At 40.9% G+C, this 17,487-nt stretch overlaps 1 protein-coding gene across 1 annotated transcript in view; it reads right to left on the bottom strand.

The window, feature by feature from the left end:
• The window catches only part of slit3 (slit homolog 3 (Drosophila)), a 214,489-nt gene that overhangs the window by 23,177 nt on the left and 173,825 nt on the right, over window positions 1–17,487 (bottom strand). The window contains exons 16-27 of the mRNA XM_029511904.1: window positions 17,172–17,246; window positions 15,508–15,651; window positions 14,035–14,178; window positions 11,691–11,854; window positions 8,670–8,802; window positions 6,809–6,877; window positions 6,613–6,684; window positions 4,581–4,652; window positions 2,127–2,198; window positions 1,927–2,009; window positions 1,753–1,833; window positions 544–668 (exon numbers count right to left, since the gene is read on the bottom strand). Coding sequence (XP_029367764.1) covers window positions 544–668; window positions 1,753–1,833; window positions 1,927–2,009; window positions 2,127–2,198; window positions 4,581–4,652; window positions 6,613–6,684; window positions 6,809–6,877; window positions 8,670–8,802; window positions 11,691–11,854; window positions 14,035–14,178; window positions 15,508–15,651; window positions 17,172–17,246 — 1,234 coding nt within the window. The remainder of the gene's footprint in view (window positions 1–543; window positions 669–1,752; window positions 1,834–1,926; window positions 2,010–2,126; window positions 2,199–4,580; window positions 4,653–6,612; window positions 6,685–6,808; window positions 6,878–8,669; window positions 8,803–11,690; window positions 11,855–14,034; window positions 14,179–15,507; window positions 15,652–17,171; window positions 17,247–17,487) is intronic.

Raw genomic sequence — 17,487 nt, 5'->3', positions numbered from 1 at the left:
CACCTCAGATACCTTTCACTTTCACTTTCACACACACACACACACACGCACGGTCAGTCTCACCAAAAGCTTAAAATAGTGAAGCATCAATGAATAATTTTTGGTTAACTGACAGTATATGTGCCTTGCTCTGGGGAACAGGACGGGGCGGTATGTGTTGGGATCAGGGACTGATTTCATCAGCTAAATTTGCAGAAACATATTTCACTCTTCATGAGCCACTTTGAAAATGTGTCAGACAAACAGCAAAGTGGATGGTAGAGCTGACAGAATAACTGAGATGTAATGCAGCGATAAATAAAAAAGCATTGGTCCATCACAGAAAGCACATATTTAGGTACCCATTAACTTACACTGTAAATCAGAAATGCAACGGAAATATTGAGTGCATCACTTTCAGTTTGACTCCAACATCTTTAATATTTATTGAATTCTCGTGCTTTTGAGATTGAGAAGTGAAGCTAACGTCTTCTGTAGCCTAAAAACTTAGCCCAAGACATTACCTCATGTCTCCTCCATACTCCAAAGTGTCCAGCATCTCACCTTGAATCCATATGGACAGGTGCAGTGGTAGGATCCAGTGGTATCAGAGACACAGGTGCCGTTGTTTTGGCACGGTGCTGCCAGGCAGGGGGCGCACTTTGACATTAGGCTGATATCTACCGGACCTGAGAGAGAAATGAGTCAGAGAAGCAGAAGCATATGAGAGCGGGAAGAGAATGGAGGGATACAGATAGGAAGGCAGATCCTCTGCAGGCATCAGTAGAGGAGTATCTGTGAAAATTAACCCATTTCCTCACAATGCGCTTACATATGTCATTTGAGGAATGGTGCATGAAGAAAAGGCCTGAACGGACAAGAAACGAAAGAGCTCTGGGGAACAGCAAATGCATTTGGTCTCAGGTCTCAGGGGATGTAATGGTGAGAGGAGGAGGAGATGATCTTAGGCACCTCAAGGTAAATTCCAGTTTATACAACGTAAACTACTCTGACAATTTGTGAACCACATAAAGGTACGCACAGCAAACTAACATCCACTGTGGTTTTCCCACTTGTCTGATTGCGGGGGAGCCCTCAGGCAGGTAAAGTTAAAGGCCTGCTGAGTGAAATACAACTGAGGGGATGAAAAGTTTTTGACACTCATTTATAAATATCAACTTACGCAATTCTGTTTTGAAAAATAGTAAATGACACAGAATAACAAATAACTACCTCGCACAACATTTTAAACAAGACTCCGTGATACAAAAGGCTTGTTTGTCTGGTACTTAAGCCTGACTACCTTTACGTGACTCACTGAGAACAAAACCTGAAAGGCTTTCCTCAAATCCTCCCACTTGTAATTATCGTAGTTTGAGTCCATTCGTGAAAACGCATCCATCCACAGTCCATTCTACATATGAGCCAATTTAACTTGTTTTAAAAGACAGAATCTGATCAATGTGCTCTGCCGATGAGAAAAGGCTAAACAGGGCTTCTCAGAAAGAAGAACAGAAAGGCCATGTTTAATTTCTTCTGCACATCAGGAACCAATCACAGCATGGACTGGGTGAAAAGGAAGGAAGACACAAACCTGACTACCACAGTTGATGCAAACCTAGACACACACACACACACACACACATCAGTGAGAGTACGTGCACAAACACTTTCACCAGCTGATCTGGACTAACTGGAAAAATAAAATCCTGGTCCAGGTGGTATTAAGGGAACAATATTGGAACACTGAGCGGGGCAGAGGAGACCATTTACCTTTGCACTGAAATCTGTTGAGTGGTGTGGTGAGCAGAAGCCTGTCGGCCATGTCGGGAGGTCCAGTACAGCGAGCAATGCCTGTTCAAAAACACAACGGCACATTCTGCATTGTCTCTCACATAACAATAACAACAACACTTATAGGGATTTGATAAGACACCCCAAACTTACCGGGCTCTTTAAAACCGGCTTTGACCCACTGAGAGAGCCAGCGGAGGTCACAGTTGCAGTACAAGGGGTTGGCACCAAGAGCCCTAGAGACACACACACACACACACACACACACTGAAAAGTGCAGCCCACGATACTTGACTGTATCCATGGCATCTACACACACATGCAGATACACAGAAACATGGAGCTCTACGTACAAGTGGGACAGAGAGGTGAGGTGGTTAAAAGCTCCCTCTGGGATGGTCGAAAGGTCGTTACCGTGGAGAGTCCTGGTAGAGAGAGACGGAGAATGATTACTAAAGTCAATACTGGCCTTGTTAAAGATGCAACAGGTCGCTTTTCCAAACTTTGTTCATTTTATTGTGGAATTAATTAATTTGATAAAACATTCAATTTCATCAAGGAAAAGAATGTGAAACAACAGTTTGGCCCTTGAATTCTAACATTTCTGCGACTAGTACATAAAGCTCTACTACTGCTGCACTTCTATTGGTCTATGTTTAATGCCTTCCCATATATGACACAGTACAATTATTGTAATTATAAAATGAATATGGCTGAAAAAAAAAAAAAAAAACTGCATCGTATTCATCATATTAGATTTACATGAAAGCAGCCCCTCTGCTGAATACCCAATTTCCAGCAAACTAAACTGCATTCTAACTCTCACTTGGTGCATGCTGAATTATTTACATTATTTGTGGTTCCTCAGTCACAGACACACCATCATCCCCTTTTATGATGGAAAATAAATAAAATATTTATGAAAGAATAGCACAAAATAAACAGAAAGCTTATTTTCATTGTTGGGCAATAAAGCTGGTCCTGGTCTCTGAGTGGAATATAAACTGTCTCATATGGTCTTGTAGCTGACTCTGGTATGTGTGGATGTGTATGAAAGGAGCAGGGACTAACTGCAGGCTGTGATGTGTATCAGTCAGAGTATGTGCAGTTTAGCTTCTGTGCCTTTGGGCTTTCTTTTACATGTATGTATGTGTAGATGTGTGTATTTGTGTGTTTAAAACCTTTGTCTCAGAAGCCTTAGTGAGTGAGTGTGTGTGTGTGTGTGTGCCCTTTGTGTCTCACAATCTCAGCATGTTGCCTGCTGGATATAAGATCACATTCTATTAAAGTGCAGGGTTGTAGCAGGGGACAACTATCAAACTAACACTACTGGAAAAGTTTGTGTGCGCATATTTCAATGTGTGCATGTTAAGGTCAAATGTGTATGTTGTGCACATATTTGTGTGCTTCTTTCACAAGTTTGTGCGTGTGTGTGTGCGAATGGTTCATGCCTGTATGTGTTTGTGTGCGTCTCGGTGTGTGGTGGGCATCTGTGCATGGTGGTTTAACAGCCCCCGCATCAGGCTGGCCCAGAGGGGGCTATGGGTAATGAGGAAGTGACAGTGATGGCTGCCTGGCAACCAGTTGCTATGCGGGGGCAGAGAGGGAGCAGTCCCCACGGCAACATCAACAAAAATGAAAGGAAGATAGGAGGGAAGGATAAGAAAAGAGAAAAAATGATCACTAAACTTCTGCAAGGTGAAAGCCTTGCAAAAGATGTAGTCAATAAAAGAAAAGAACGGACACAAAGCTGACTTCTCAGAGGGTGAAACTCTGAATACAAGACACAGGAATTACACCTTTAACCATTTTGTCATGGTCGTTTTCAGTTGAAAGCCACCTTCTACAATTTAAGGACTTAAAACTTAGTTGTGGACATTTTGAGATGTTCTTATCATCAACCTCAGTACTGCGTGTGAAGCCATGTGAGATTCAACTAATTAAGCCTGTTCAATATGCAAATGAGAAACCACAAACTTAATGACGCAAAGAAAGGATGAGAAGGTGCAGCGTTCTCTTTTGAAACAGGAAATGGTTGTGGCCAATGAAGTCACATGTCTGACAGCTAGATAGCTCCAAAAGTTGAAAAGAAAAGGGTAGAGGCAGGTAAAAAAGAAAAAAACACTGTTATGTGTATGTGATGATGCATTTTAAATTTCCTTTGTGTCTGGTTGGAGGCAGAAATCTAAATCTGTCTGTCAGCACTACATACAGGCTAAAAAAGGTCTCAACAACAGATTCATCAACTGTGGCCAGGACACTGTTAAATAGATACAGTGCAATTTAAGGCATTAGAGCATGTGAATGTGTGTGTGTTTCGTGTTTGTGTGTAAAGTTGTTTCCATATGTGTGAGGGGATGGTCAGACAGCCATATTCACGCGCACTTCACTCATGCGTGCATGTGGGTCTGTGAGACAGAGGGTGGACAGCCAGATGGATGGCTGAGCGAAACAGAGGCTGAAGGTCGATTCATCAAACACAACATTGGGCGGAGAGAGAGGGAGAGAGAAAGGGAGGACAGGATGGATTGAGGGGAAAAGGAGGAGACTGAAGGGACACAAACATGCAGATGGAGAGGGAGTATTACAGACGAGATGAGAGAATGTCAGGTTTATGTCTTTCAGTTCCCTGAAACAACAAATGGTTGGCTGGCTATGGCTCGTCTTGTGACTGGGTCCTAACATGGCACTCGGCCTAATACCTGGGGAATGATTAAACTTTGATTTAACTCGGTGCTGTAACTAGCAAAGGGGAGTGTTGAATATTGAATCCACTGCAGCATTCAAAGATGAAGTTTGCTACTCACAGCAGGCGGAGTGACTTGAGCCCATCGAAGGCATGGACTGGGATGCAGCGAATCTGGTTATAACTCAGGATGCTGGAAGACAGGACATTAAGAAGGTCATAAGATTGAGACAGAATGTTCTTTTTCCCGAATGTAACTGTATTTCTCTTGGACTTATTCTTTTGAGATTCTCTCCTCTTGTGTTTTATACTGTACTCGGAGTACCTCAAATTTAATGTGGAGGGACTGAGAGGATAAAGAAACAAAGGCAACAGAAGATGTGAGAGATGCCAAAGAAGATTTGGTTTCTGAAATAACTCAATACAGAACATGTAGCCAATGCATGCTAAACAGAGGGAAATTAACATGGAGAGCATGAATTCAATAAATAATAATAATTAAAAAAAAGTTGGTTAGAGGTAAAAAAGTGCCAGAGGCTAAATTTGATGTCTCTGGAATGTCTACCTCCGACTTGAAGCTGCATTTTTCATCTAAAAGCTGCTATTCATTCATTCTTTCATCCTTTTATCTACTTCTGGGTTACTTCTGGTTTTATCAATTTCTGGGTTACAGAGGATGCTGGAGCTCATAGCTCACAGCTCACATTGGACGAGGGGGGGTACACCCTGGATACACAACATATCCAACAGACAGAGACCAACAACCACTCACACTCAGACCTACGAGCAATTTAGAGCCACCAATTAACCTAAACATGATGTCTTTGGACGGTGGGAGGAAACCGCAGTACCCGGAGGAAACCCAGCAAATGGGGGGGTGGGACATGCAAACTCCACACGTGACCTGACTTGCTGCCCTAGAAACTACAAATGAACCAAAAATTAAGTGTGGGAATGAACAAAACATACATTTTGAGAGAAAATGTAAGGTATGAATTTTGATCATGGTCTGATGAGATAAAGTTGTTGTTTCACGGTGCTGTCATTCTTTTAACATAGTAAAGCATGACATTTAAAAAGGATCCTGCTGTAAAAAGGCTCCCTTTAAGGCACTACTAGCTGCTCTACATAACCATAAATGGTGATTATAAAAGAGGCCTCAAGGTACCTCAGAGAAAAGAATTTTTTGTGCTCAAACGTCATGTTAACAACTAGCATGGATATACAGAATGAGCAAGACACCACGTATACTACAGACAAAGATATGAACTGAAAGGCTGGGAATCCAATGAAGAAAGTGAATGTTGAAAACAATCTCGTACATTTGTAGATCATCTCTTGTGCCTGAGTGGCATATTTGTGGGGCTAACAGTAGACATCTGCACTGGGCAGCTCTCTGGCATAAATCAGAGCTACTGTATAAAATATAAACTAAGGAGTTTTGTAAAAGAGTAAATGCACTCAGTCAACTTTCCCTGGACAGGCAGAATGTAGCACGTTGATGTGACATCCATGTAAAGCAACGGATAAACTAAAGGAAAAAGGATTTTGTATTTGAGATAGAACGGCAGCAACGACAGGCAGAGCTGAGGAGAGGGAAAGTTAGGAGGCACTAAGGCAGATCAAATTTAACCTTTTTACTGGGAACGGTGAGGAAATGAAAGGAAGTTCAGAGAACCTTTACTTTTACGAAGGAGTCAAAGGGAGAAGATGATTCAACAGACAGGTGGAAGAAGTTAAGAAGTTAAGAAAATGTTGATCACACATCTAAAGCTTTTAAACCAAACACATGCGCACACACAATTTGTATATGGCCATCCATTATCTATGCTGCATATCCATCAGGGTCGCACAGGTGTTGGAGCCGAGCATGAGGTGCACCCTGGACCAGTTCACCGTAGGCCAACATTTAGACAAGCACAACCATTTACATGGACACCAGTGAGCAATTTAGAGCAACCAATCCATATAAACATGTAATATGACTTTGGGAGGAGGCCAGAGAACAAAGAGACACGCAGATAACATGCAAACTCCGCACGGACAGGCTCTGGAATCAAACTCAAAACCTTGTTGCTCTGAGGTGACAATGCTGTACCACTGTGCCGGCCAGCTGCACAAATGACTGAGAGTGTGTGTTGTGTGTAACTTACAGTGTGGCGAGCTGAGTCATGTTGCTGAAAGTGTATGGGGCCAATGTGCTGATGCTGTTGTTGCTCAGGTCCCTGTGTAGATACAAGCACACAATAAGTACACACCCCGACACACGCAACCAAGCCATTGTGTGGACATACATAATCAGGTTTTCGGCCTGCATATTTTGTTGAAGGTTATGCGAGTTGTACATACACCAATGACAGCTGCTTCAGGGATGCCAGGTCCTTGGGCACAGATGTCAGCATATTACCCTCCAGGTAACTGCAAGGAATGGTGCACAGTTAAGGTAGGACGTATATATATAAAGGTGCTTTCTGGAGGGCAGTACAGGTGGGAAAACAAGATGGAGGACAGTGAAAGGCAGGTGAAGAGAGAAGGTGAGCTACAGTGCAGTGACCTACATGTAATGTATTTAATTATTAAGGTATGTCCTCTCTGGATGTGATCCGTTACTGGTTAGCTCCACATTTTTCCCAAAGATTAGAGCAGAATATTTACACTTCTCTGATGTTCAAGATGTTGGTTTTCACAAGACAATTAACTTAGCTGATGATAAAAACTGGAAGTAGTGGCCCATCTTAGTTTGGCCACCTCCAAAGTTTTTCCATCCACCCAACACTTATTTTAACAGCCTTTTTGGTTTTACAAACTTTTAATGAGGGGAAAGATGACGTGGATTTGAATAAGGCAGGTAATTTACTACGCTAATGTGCAGGTTGGCTTGCTAACAACATTACAATTGTCACACACATTTGTTACAAAGATTATCCCTCTGAATACAGCAGACAATCAAGGTAGGACGCGATGACAAGATAATTCTACATGATAACACCATTACGTTGCTGTCCTGCTCTTCTGTCCCTTCATAATATTACAACCAGCTAAAAAAATACAACATGCAACTGCTATTTCAGCAACAATTGCTTGTCTTAACAAATGTGCATACACTGAAGCACACACACAATTTATGATCTGTTGGTCTCTCCCCTCTTTCTTTCTCTCTCAGGTCATAAGTAGGTCATGTGGACAGTATGATGGAGTGTCTTCTTCATCCTGATCAATAACTAATCACTGCTATTGACCCCAGAGAGGAGGCCTATTTCACAGCTAGAGGGTTTTGTGCGTGTGTGTAATAATTCACCACCCCCTATGAGAGATTTTGTTCCTACTTTTTTTCTAAATCCCCAAATCCAGATTAACATTGTTTTACCCTTGCTTTATCCAACATCAATTGGAATAATTGCCATCACTATAGACATTTCCTTTATTGGCCTCTTTCTTCATCACAAGGTTTTCTACTAGTAAAAAATTAATGACAAAGACAAAGCAGTTCACTGGTTGTAATGTATTGGGAAACTATAAACCAAATAAACAACTGACATCATGGTCAACTGTGGGAGACAATTTGAAACAAAAGCATATTTAGTTTTTCTCTTATCAGTCTATGTGTAATCAATCTAAAAAGGACATCACATTTAGACAAATGTCTAGAAAAGCTTTAAACACAAAAACTGGACCATGGCTTATTTAGAGATATCTTTGGCAATTAATATTGTTGGAAAATCAATATTTTTTTTCCCCCAAAGGCAATTTCTAGGCAGTCGATCTGCCTCTCTTTGTTTGTAACACACTCGTGTTATTGGACTGTATCTGTCTGTGAGGTGTATATCCAAATAAAAATTTCTGTGGTAATTCACAGATTCATGACCTCAACACCGAGACATACCAACAGATAACTGCAGCAGCTCACGTGAATATGAACCCATCAAATTACACGGGGGAATGAGAGAGACACGTGCATGTGTGTGGGTATAGTAAATGCTTTTTAGCTCCTTAAGCAGCAGAGGGCAAACTGCTGCGTCAATATTACACTGCAGCAATGTGAGATTGTGTGTTTAGGACTGTGAGGTTGTGGTTTTGCATGCTATTGGAGAATAAGGATTAAAAATATGTTTAGTTTGAATCCATGTACATATCTGTTGCAATGGTCATCACTGCTTTTGTCTCCATACTTGAGTTTTTCTGTGTGTGTGTGTGTGTGTGTGTAACTCACAGCTCAGTGGTGTCCTTGGGAATGCCCTTGGGCAGAGAGTGCAGCCCTCTGTTGCTGCATCGCACCACACCGTCTGAGCACGTGCAGGCATCAGGACAGCCAGACGTAGGAAGACAACCATTATCCTCAGCACCTGGAGAGAGAGCAAGAGAAGGGGATATTAGAGAGACACAAATAGAAAGAGGGAGATGCGAGAGGAAGGAAGGGATAAAAACAAGGACAAAGAAATACAGAAATGGACAAAGATGATGGAACAAAATGAGCAACAGATGGAAAGAAGGACAGGACAAAAGAAAGATGCAGGGTAAAATGCAATGGCAAAAAGAAAGAGAGCGTTAGACTGATTGACATAAAGACTAAACTGAAAGGGTGGCACTCAGGAAATTCTTCTTATTCTATATCAAAGGACCAGAGGCTACGCTTGTCTTTCAACATCTGGTTCAGGACCTGTAGGCAGGTCACAGTAATATTAAAACCCCCTCCGATGTTTCTGGTGAAAGAGTGAACAGATGTTCATAGTATGCCCTGCAACAACTTTGAAAAGTTGCGTAAACACACCAATGAAATAAGATTTGCGACACCCTGCAGATGTGTGTTGCCCTTCAGTTTCCTAAAAATAGCGACTAGAGTGGCTTGTGTTGAGTGTGTGTGTTCCTTTTTATCTGAAATTATAACCCATTTGTATGACAAACTTCATTAAAGATTAAGGATCCTGGAACATGACCTCTTTTCCTCTTTAAATGGACAGCTTTGCTGTAAAATAAAAAAAAAAAGGAGCTGGAGCTATGCAGAAATGCTCCACACACATGCACATGCACACAGACACACACAGATGTGGTAGGGACAAAAACATTTGAGTGACCATAATCACTCTAACACTCAGAGATATGAAAGATCAGAGACTTGAGCTGCTGTTCTTGGCTTGGAACTGCTTCCATTTCCTCGACTGAGAGTCTCGCTCTCTCTCTCTCACACACACACACACACACACACACAGCTTTAAAATAGCATTGCAGTATGTAAATAATTGAACTGCGGTCCCAAATGTAAAACACGTTGAGTTAAAACCATAATGAGGGATAATGAAGAGTGGACACTAAGCCAATAATAACACAACTGGTGTGTGTGTGTGTAGAGGAAAAGAAGATTAGGGAAAGTTTATACTGGTTCATGAGTTGCTGTTTTTGCTTTTGTGCCCGTATACTTCAGGTATACACTGAAGGTGGTGCACATTTAGTTTGTTAAACAGCTCCCCACCTCTGGTCCTGTGGCCACTTTCTCAATATTTGTAGTTTTTTAATTGCTCTGATGTCTAAATGTTGAGCCAATGGGCACTTACATGTCCGTGTGTGGAGCACTGTGTATCTAAGTGTGCATGTGCGCATCTTATCTGATGTGTGTGGCTAGCAAGCCCACAGGGATGTGTAGCTGTGGGCTGACTCACTCTACACTTGGCTGATTGAACTAACATCTAAATGTGTGCTAAATATCCTCTCACAAATTCAATTAACTTTACCTTTCCCCTGGCAGCCTCTGGACAACTTGACAGTCATTTTACTCAACTATAAATAGACCGGACATGAGGACCTTGGTTGTATGCATGCATATGTCTGTGCTTGTGTGCTTCTGTGTTTCTATTCTTTTGAGAAATAGTTCGTAAAGGTACTCCTTTAATTTGCACATTTTAGTGTCACCAAGAGGCCATGATGCATACTTTTTGTGACAGTCAGCAGGATGTATTCAAACCTTGTCAGCTTATGGGCTGTCAGCAGAAGAACAACAGATTTGGTGGCAGTGATGACAGAAAAAACTATTTACATACCTTTTACCCACAGCTAGACAGAATTTTCTGTCATTTAGATCTGCATGACAGTTCCACAGATTTTCAATAAATTACTTTGCATTACAACACTGTGTTGTATTATGTTAATTTATATCAGATTAGTTGCACAAAGTAAAAATCAGACATTTGATCTAACCATTGTGGAGCCACTGTCAGGATGGAAATACGAGGGCTTGAGTATGGTATTAATCATTGAAATTTATATTTGTGCAGCTGAGTGAATTTGAAGGTAGAAGGTGTGTGTGTGTGTGTGTGTGTGTGCAAGATGCAAGAACAAATATTAAGCTCTGATACCATCTCAGAGTTTCCCTACTCAAGCCAACCCAGTTAACTACTTTCCAAACTCATTTTCAGTAAATGGCTGCAGCACAGCTACAGGAAATTAGAAAAGTGTAATGAATTCAAAGAAACTCAGGAGGGAGAGAGAGGTGGAACATGATGGAGAGGGGGCATCAACAAGAGTTTAAAATGTAAAGCCACAAAGACCAAGAAAAGTGGAAAAATTATGAAAGATGTAAAAGACAGCAGTGCCAGACCACACTTTGGTATGACATCAAACTTTGGTGGCCAAGACGACAGTCGAAGTCACAATAGGCGGGCATTGTTGTGGTAACGGCAGCAACATCACGGCAGAAACCACAAAGTGATGTCATCGAAGGCTGCTGTTTGCCCTGCGGTTACTGATTATTTTTTCCTTACAAAACCCAGCTGAGCGCACGTCTGCAGTACCATGATGGAAATCACTGAAATGAGTATCTGGAGGGATGGTTACCCAAAAAGGCAAGAATCTGAAGGATGTGTCCAGGTCAGACTAATACAAACCAAAAATCCTGGAAAACCTCAGAGTGGTACAATATTTCATTGTGATAAGGGACTTTTAGGCCTTCGTGTTAGGGAGCTTGTTCTAACTAGGGATTTCTAAAAATCCATGCAGCAATGAAAAGAGTTGACCTTTCGTTGAACAACTTATTTTTCCTCCCTTGAGACACTCAGCTTTGTGTCTCTAGAGAGCTTATTGAAAGTTAGTGTATAGGCTGAGGAAATCTATTTGTCTCTAGACATTATTTGTTAATATGTTGAATGATGCATTTACCTTATCACTGCTTTTCAGTCACTTGACACATGCTGTTATTTCCTGTTAGGGTCCGCCATTAAGGCAGACAGAAAAAGAGGCTTACCATCACATGTAAAGTCCGGCGTGGCCACATCCTGGATAGGGATCTCCTTCAGGAAGGCTGGCTTCTGACAGCGGGGATTTCCACTGACCACCCTGGTTTTCTTCAGCCACTGACCAAGCCAGGCCAAATGACAATCACACACGTAGGGGTTAGACAGGAGGTTACTGTGGAAAAAAAAAAAACAGGAACAGCGATGGGGAGAGGAGGAAATTATTGAAACAGAAATGGATACCCATATTGACAGCTTCCGAAATATGTTGCTGCAACACAGCACCGTTTTGCTGCCACAATATTTTTTAAAAACAAATTATTGAACAGTACATTCTGGGAATGAGTTGACACCATCCATCAAGAAAAACTGCATTAACTACATATTTGCTTGTAGTTTCCATAATACAATACAAAACATTACATAAAAAGGGACACAAAGGATTAATAGCTACTTCATACCTGCTCCTACTACCATTTCAAATTTCGAAAGTGAGCGTACAGGGTACTGTATATATCTTTGTTAAGAATGTAATTAATTGCATGTGTTGTAAATTGTAAAGCAATTTGTTGTTTTTACACATACATATACAAATACATTTTGATGGAAGACAAAGAAGAAGGAAGAAAAGAGATAAAGGAGACGGGAAAGAGAAAAGGTTATCAGATTTAATCATTTTGTGAAGTATGACAGATGGAGACTGAAAAAGAAAGGGTGGCCAGTTGAGAGAAATTGTGAAAGAAAGAGAAAAAACGACAGAAAAGGTTATCTGCCTGATTTATTCATTTTTGATCACTTCTCATTGCATTTGTGTTGCTTATGTGAGACCTCTCATGTAATATTTATGCATTACCACATTTCAATAGAATGTGGTGGGATAGATAGCATTAGCAGTTCATAGGCGGCACATTAAAACAGCTCTAGGTATCTCCATTGCTCTGGCACATCGAGGTGAGAGTGAGAAATCGTTTTTCAATATTATGCAACCCAAAAGAATTCAGAGGGGAATCTTAAGGCATCAATGGTGAGTGAAAAGAAACTGGCATTTTAGTGGTGCTGGTGAAATTGAATGGGATTGAAAATTATCTGTGTATTAGATATAACAAAGCTATGTGTATTTCTTTAAGACTGACCAGGTGCCTGTGTCTTGTGTCTAGAGACGTGAAAGAGGTACCTTGCCCTACACCTTACTGAACTAATGAACCCGAATGTTGCTGTTTGTGCTGCTATATTAATTGTGGTTTGTTACAGATAGGGATGAGTTATTTCCTCATTTCCTTGTAATGAATTGACCTCAGTGCGTGGGTACAAGAGCTAAGCTAAAGCCCTTACTTCCTTTTCACTCTGTTAATCTTTTAATTAAATGGACAAACTCTAATGGGAAACAATGCACTAAAAATGGAGACAGATATTAGAATTTTTTGGATGAGAGGCAAAAAAGGAAAAGAGAAAAGTGGGGAAAAGATAAGGAAATGAACAGAGAACGCCTTAAGAACAAAAGGTCTAGAAATACAAACTACTGAAATTTCTCTCATGGCAAACAGCAGCCAGGTGTTGCATGCACAATTCAGTGTTACTACAAAGCCAATGAAAACATAACGCTGGAAAAAAAGAATAGTGACAAATGATAAGGATTGGGGGAAATATATTATAATATCTCTCATTGTTGTGGTAATCACAGACAGCCCCACTGAGCAATCCAGAGTTTATCCATCCATCCATCCTCCACCTTGACTGTCCCCATTTCTCCTCTGCTGTCCTCTACACTGCCCCCCCTCCACCAAAGACTCAAGAAAGAACTTGAATCAAAGATGACAGGTACATGCCAGGACAGAGAGTAGGAACACCAGGCAGAAAGAGAGGTGGGAACAAAGACAGAGTAAGGAAGATGCGAGACCTTTTTAGAGCTTGGCATGTCTCTGTTCACAGTCAGAAAAAGTACAGAAAAATCAGCCTGCAATGTTTTATTGACCTGGTCGAATCTATTATTTACAGCCTTTACATCGAGGTGGAAAAAAAACAGCATACATATTCACTTCTCTCTCGCCTCCCACGCCCTTCTTAGTAATACTCATATGTGTGGTAGGCTAAAGGTTACTTGGTGGCAGTTGTTTTTGTACTTCTCAGCAACGACTGAACACCAGCCAACATCTTTATACAAATTCAAGTGTGAGAGAGATGCAGAATTATGGAAATAAAGAGGTGGGGGAGATGTGGCAGCATTCAAAGAAAGGACATATCCTGAGAGAGCAAAAAAAATGGAAGTAAAAAAAACAAAAAACAAAAAAGAAAAACCCAAAAGAAAGTACAAATACGAAACATAAAAAACTAAGAAGGCCAGGAAATATGACTCACATGGTGGAGAGGGAGTGCAGAGTGGAGAAGGCTCCCGGGGCGATGCTGGAGATCCTGTTGTCGTACAGCGACAGCAGACGCACTGAGCTCAGACCTGTAAAGGTGCTGTTATCAATGCAGCTGATCTGGTTACTGCGCAGCATTCTGGAAACACAAATAATTAATTGTTACAAGTCATTTACTGCACATTTTATTTTTCATTACGGCCCAAGACTCTAATAAAATCCAGTCTTTAATGCATTGATACTTTTGTCCAAATGTTAAAACCTTAAAACTTAAAACTTAAAACTGAAAACGGAAAACCGCTTATACTTCGTTCACATTACATAACTTTGTTGGATAAAAGAAAACCTAAAACAACCATAATGACATGAACAAAAGATAAAAAAGGGAAGCAGGGGTAAACTCAAACCAGCTCCCTGGAGACAGCGTGACAGACTCTGTAATATAACATTAGCTTTTGACATTCGGCCATGTGGGACCAGGCAAACTGAGTTAGTTAGCATTAGCAATCTCTGGGATGAGCTAACCTAGTTAGCAAGGCTATTACTGGAACAGGGAGCCTCTTAACATAATACAAAGACAGCCATGATACCATTAGAGAGTCATTAGCTGGCATCTATATATACACGATAGCATTAGTTAGTCATTACTGAGCATACACAGACAACATTAGCTCATGACTTTGTACACTATCCTGTAACCCCTAATTGGACGGTGGCCTGTTTATGGTGGGTGTCCAAATTAGCGGAACAACAATGTGCTGTCATTAGCCGTGATTTCAGAGAACGAATAAACAAAACAGCTCTCCTCTGTTCAGTCTAGGGAAGAAAAAGTTAAGTTATACTCTCCATGATTTAGTACGTTCACAGCTAGCATTCACCACCTGCAGGCTATTTTTGCAGGAAATATGGCATTCAGGCAGTAAATGGAAAAAAACTAAATTATATAAGATATAATCGTGTAGAAATGACCAACAAGCGCCGTTGTGGAAATAACCCAAAAAGCCTTGATTCACATGGCTGATATACTGACTGACCCTGTTAAAGACTGTTGTACAGTCAATATACTGTGGTCTTCTTTTTAGTTATGTATCTGCGAATAAAGGCTTCTAACCTTATTATGGCTTTCGATGAGGACATGACAACCGTTTTTTATCCACTCAGGAGGGCTTTGTCTGTTCTTTACAGACCTCTTTTGTTTAGTAAAACAGTGATTTTTACTGTGGGCTCCGAGCCAAAAGAGGAATCATTTATTTCCTTTGTAATTCCATCTACAGTGAGTTTTTGTCACGGGCCATCCAAAAAAAAGAAAAAAAAAACGAAACCTTTCTACATAATTTGTTAATTCATTACCACTCTGAGTTTAAAAGAGTTGGATGACTTAGCTGAAGCATAATATTAAATACTAAAGTATGTATGTTCTGAACATGTCATACACACTGATCACACACGCTATTAAGAGGGAACTTACAGAGTTTTGAGGCCAGTGAGGCCTCTGAACATGCGTCCCTGAAGTCCAGTTAGCTTGTTTCCCGTCAGCAGCAGCTCCAAAACTCCACCAGCTCCGTCGAACACGCCTTCACGAATGTCCCTCAACTTGTTGTTGCTCAGGTTGCTGCAGGAAGGAAACATTAAAGGCTTTTCACTTAGCATTTGGCTATTTCTGTTTGTGTTGTTTTTAAGAAAAAGAAAAATCATATTAGCTCACATGAGTCACCAGGCGGAAAACACAACCACACACGCAAGCACACACACACACACACACATCTGCAATATTTGCACGTTAATTGCAGTAATAAATCACATCTCTTTAAGCAATAAATGTTAACTCTTGTCCCTTTCATCTTAATGTCTTTGCCTTGTACAATAGATGGACTGATAACAGCTTACAGCCATCACTATAACTCACAAAGAACACACACACACAAAGGTAAATGACACTCGTGGTCACAAAAAACTGAAAATGATTGCTATCGCTCTTCCTTGCACAGACAATGAGAAAAATGAAAATGAAAAGAAAGCATTTGGACACCGAAACAATGACTTCAGATGATAACTATCAAAACTATTGTTGCTTTCATTCATTTCTAGTTTTTATGCCTTTTCTTATCAGCTGTGGAGGAGATGAGAAGAAGAAGGAGAGGAGGAGAGAAGAGGAGCAGGAAGTAGTTAAAAAAAAAAAAAAAAAGATTTCCAACTAACTTGTAAAGAAAAGTAACAGGATGACAGAAAATTTTGAGGCATGGCGAGATGGAGGGATAAGAAGAGGAAAAGAGAGGTGGTGGAGGAGGAGGGGAAGGAATTGAGAGAAGGAAAATGGAAATGAGTGCGGGCCAATCTATATTGTCACTGACGCTGCTAGATGGTTGGCAATTTCCTCTCCAATAAATCAATTGCTGGTCTCTACTCTGCTCTGTCTTTCTCTATCTCACTCTGACACACACACACACACACACAAACCTAGAGTAGGTTGTAGATAAAGAGTGACTGTAAATCTGAACTGAAGGCCCATCTTCTATTTCCATTTAATATTCGCTTCCTCCTTACCTCAGACCCACCCTTCCTCTCTCTCCCCCATGTCCCTCTCATTTTCTTGCTTGTCTCCAGCCACTCCTCTTCCTCTATCCCTCACACATGTAATTTCCACTGCTGCCCACTTTGCAGGTTTTTTTTTCTTCATACTTTTTTTACACCCTTTCTTTATCCCTATTTTGTCTGTCCGTCCTACTATCTTTCCCCTATTCCTCAAACTGGCCTCCCCATCACCTTTCCTTCCTCCCTTCCATTTTTTTTTTTTTTTTTTTTTTAAATTCTTCAACTCTGTCCATCCACCTTTTTCCACCTGTTCCCATTAATGTGTTCTCATTTGTCGTCTTGTAATTGCAATGCTATTTCTTCTTTCTTCTGTCAACGAAATATAAAACAGGGGAAAGGCTGAAGAAGAGCACTATCCCATCAGAAATGACACGCAACAAACAATATCCCCATCCACAATTTCACTGCTGTGAATTGTCAATTTTACCTCCTTTTCAGAGGAGGAAAATACTTGACTGCTAAAGCCAGGACTTAAGCACAGAATAGCTGAGCAGCTGAAATGTGCTCTACATAGATTTATACATATTGATGGATACGTACATCTTCCTCAAGTTAGGCAGCTTCTTAAACATCCCCACAGTCTCCAGGACAGCAATCTCATTGTCGTTTAACCGCCTGCAGAGAGAAAGACAGAGGGGAAGAGTCAGACATTTATTCTTTAATGAACCTAAGTGTTTCGGGTTAAAAAGACACACATGAACAAACTCAGACAGACAAACAAGATGGAGTGAGGCTGAAAGTCAGGGGGGAATGACTGTGTGAAGGTTAAAAGGCCTTTAATGTCTACTTAAGTATGATTCAACGCAAAACCAGAGAAGAGAGGGGAAAGAAGAGGAGAAGAAAACGCATGAGAGAA

This window comes from Echeneis naucrates, chromosome 10 (genome assembly GCF_900963305.1).
Source record: "Echeneis naucrates chromosome 10, fEcheNa1.1, whole genome shotgun sequence".
NCBI lineage: Eukaryota > Metazoa > Chordata > Actinopteri > Carangiformes > Echeneidae > Echeneis > Echeneis naucrates.
Note: the sequence above shows the minus strand (reverse complement) of the source record. Positions and strands in the feature narration are given on the sequence as shown.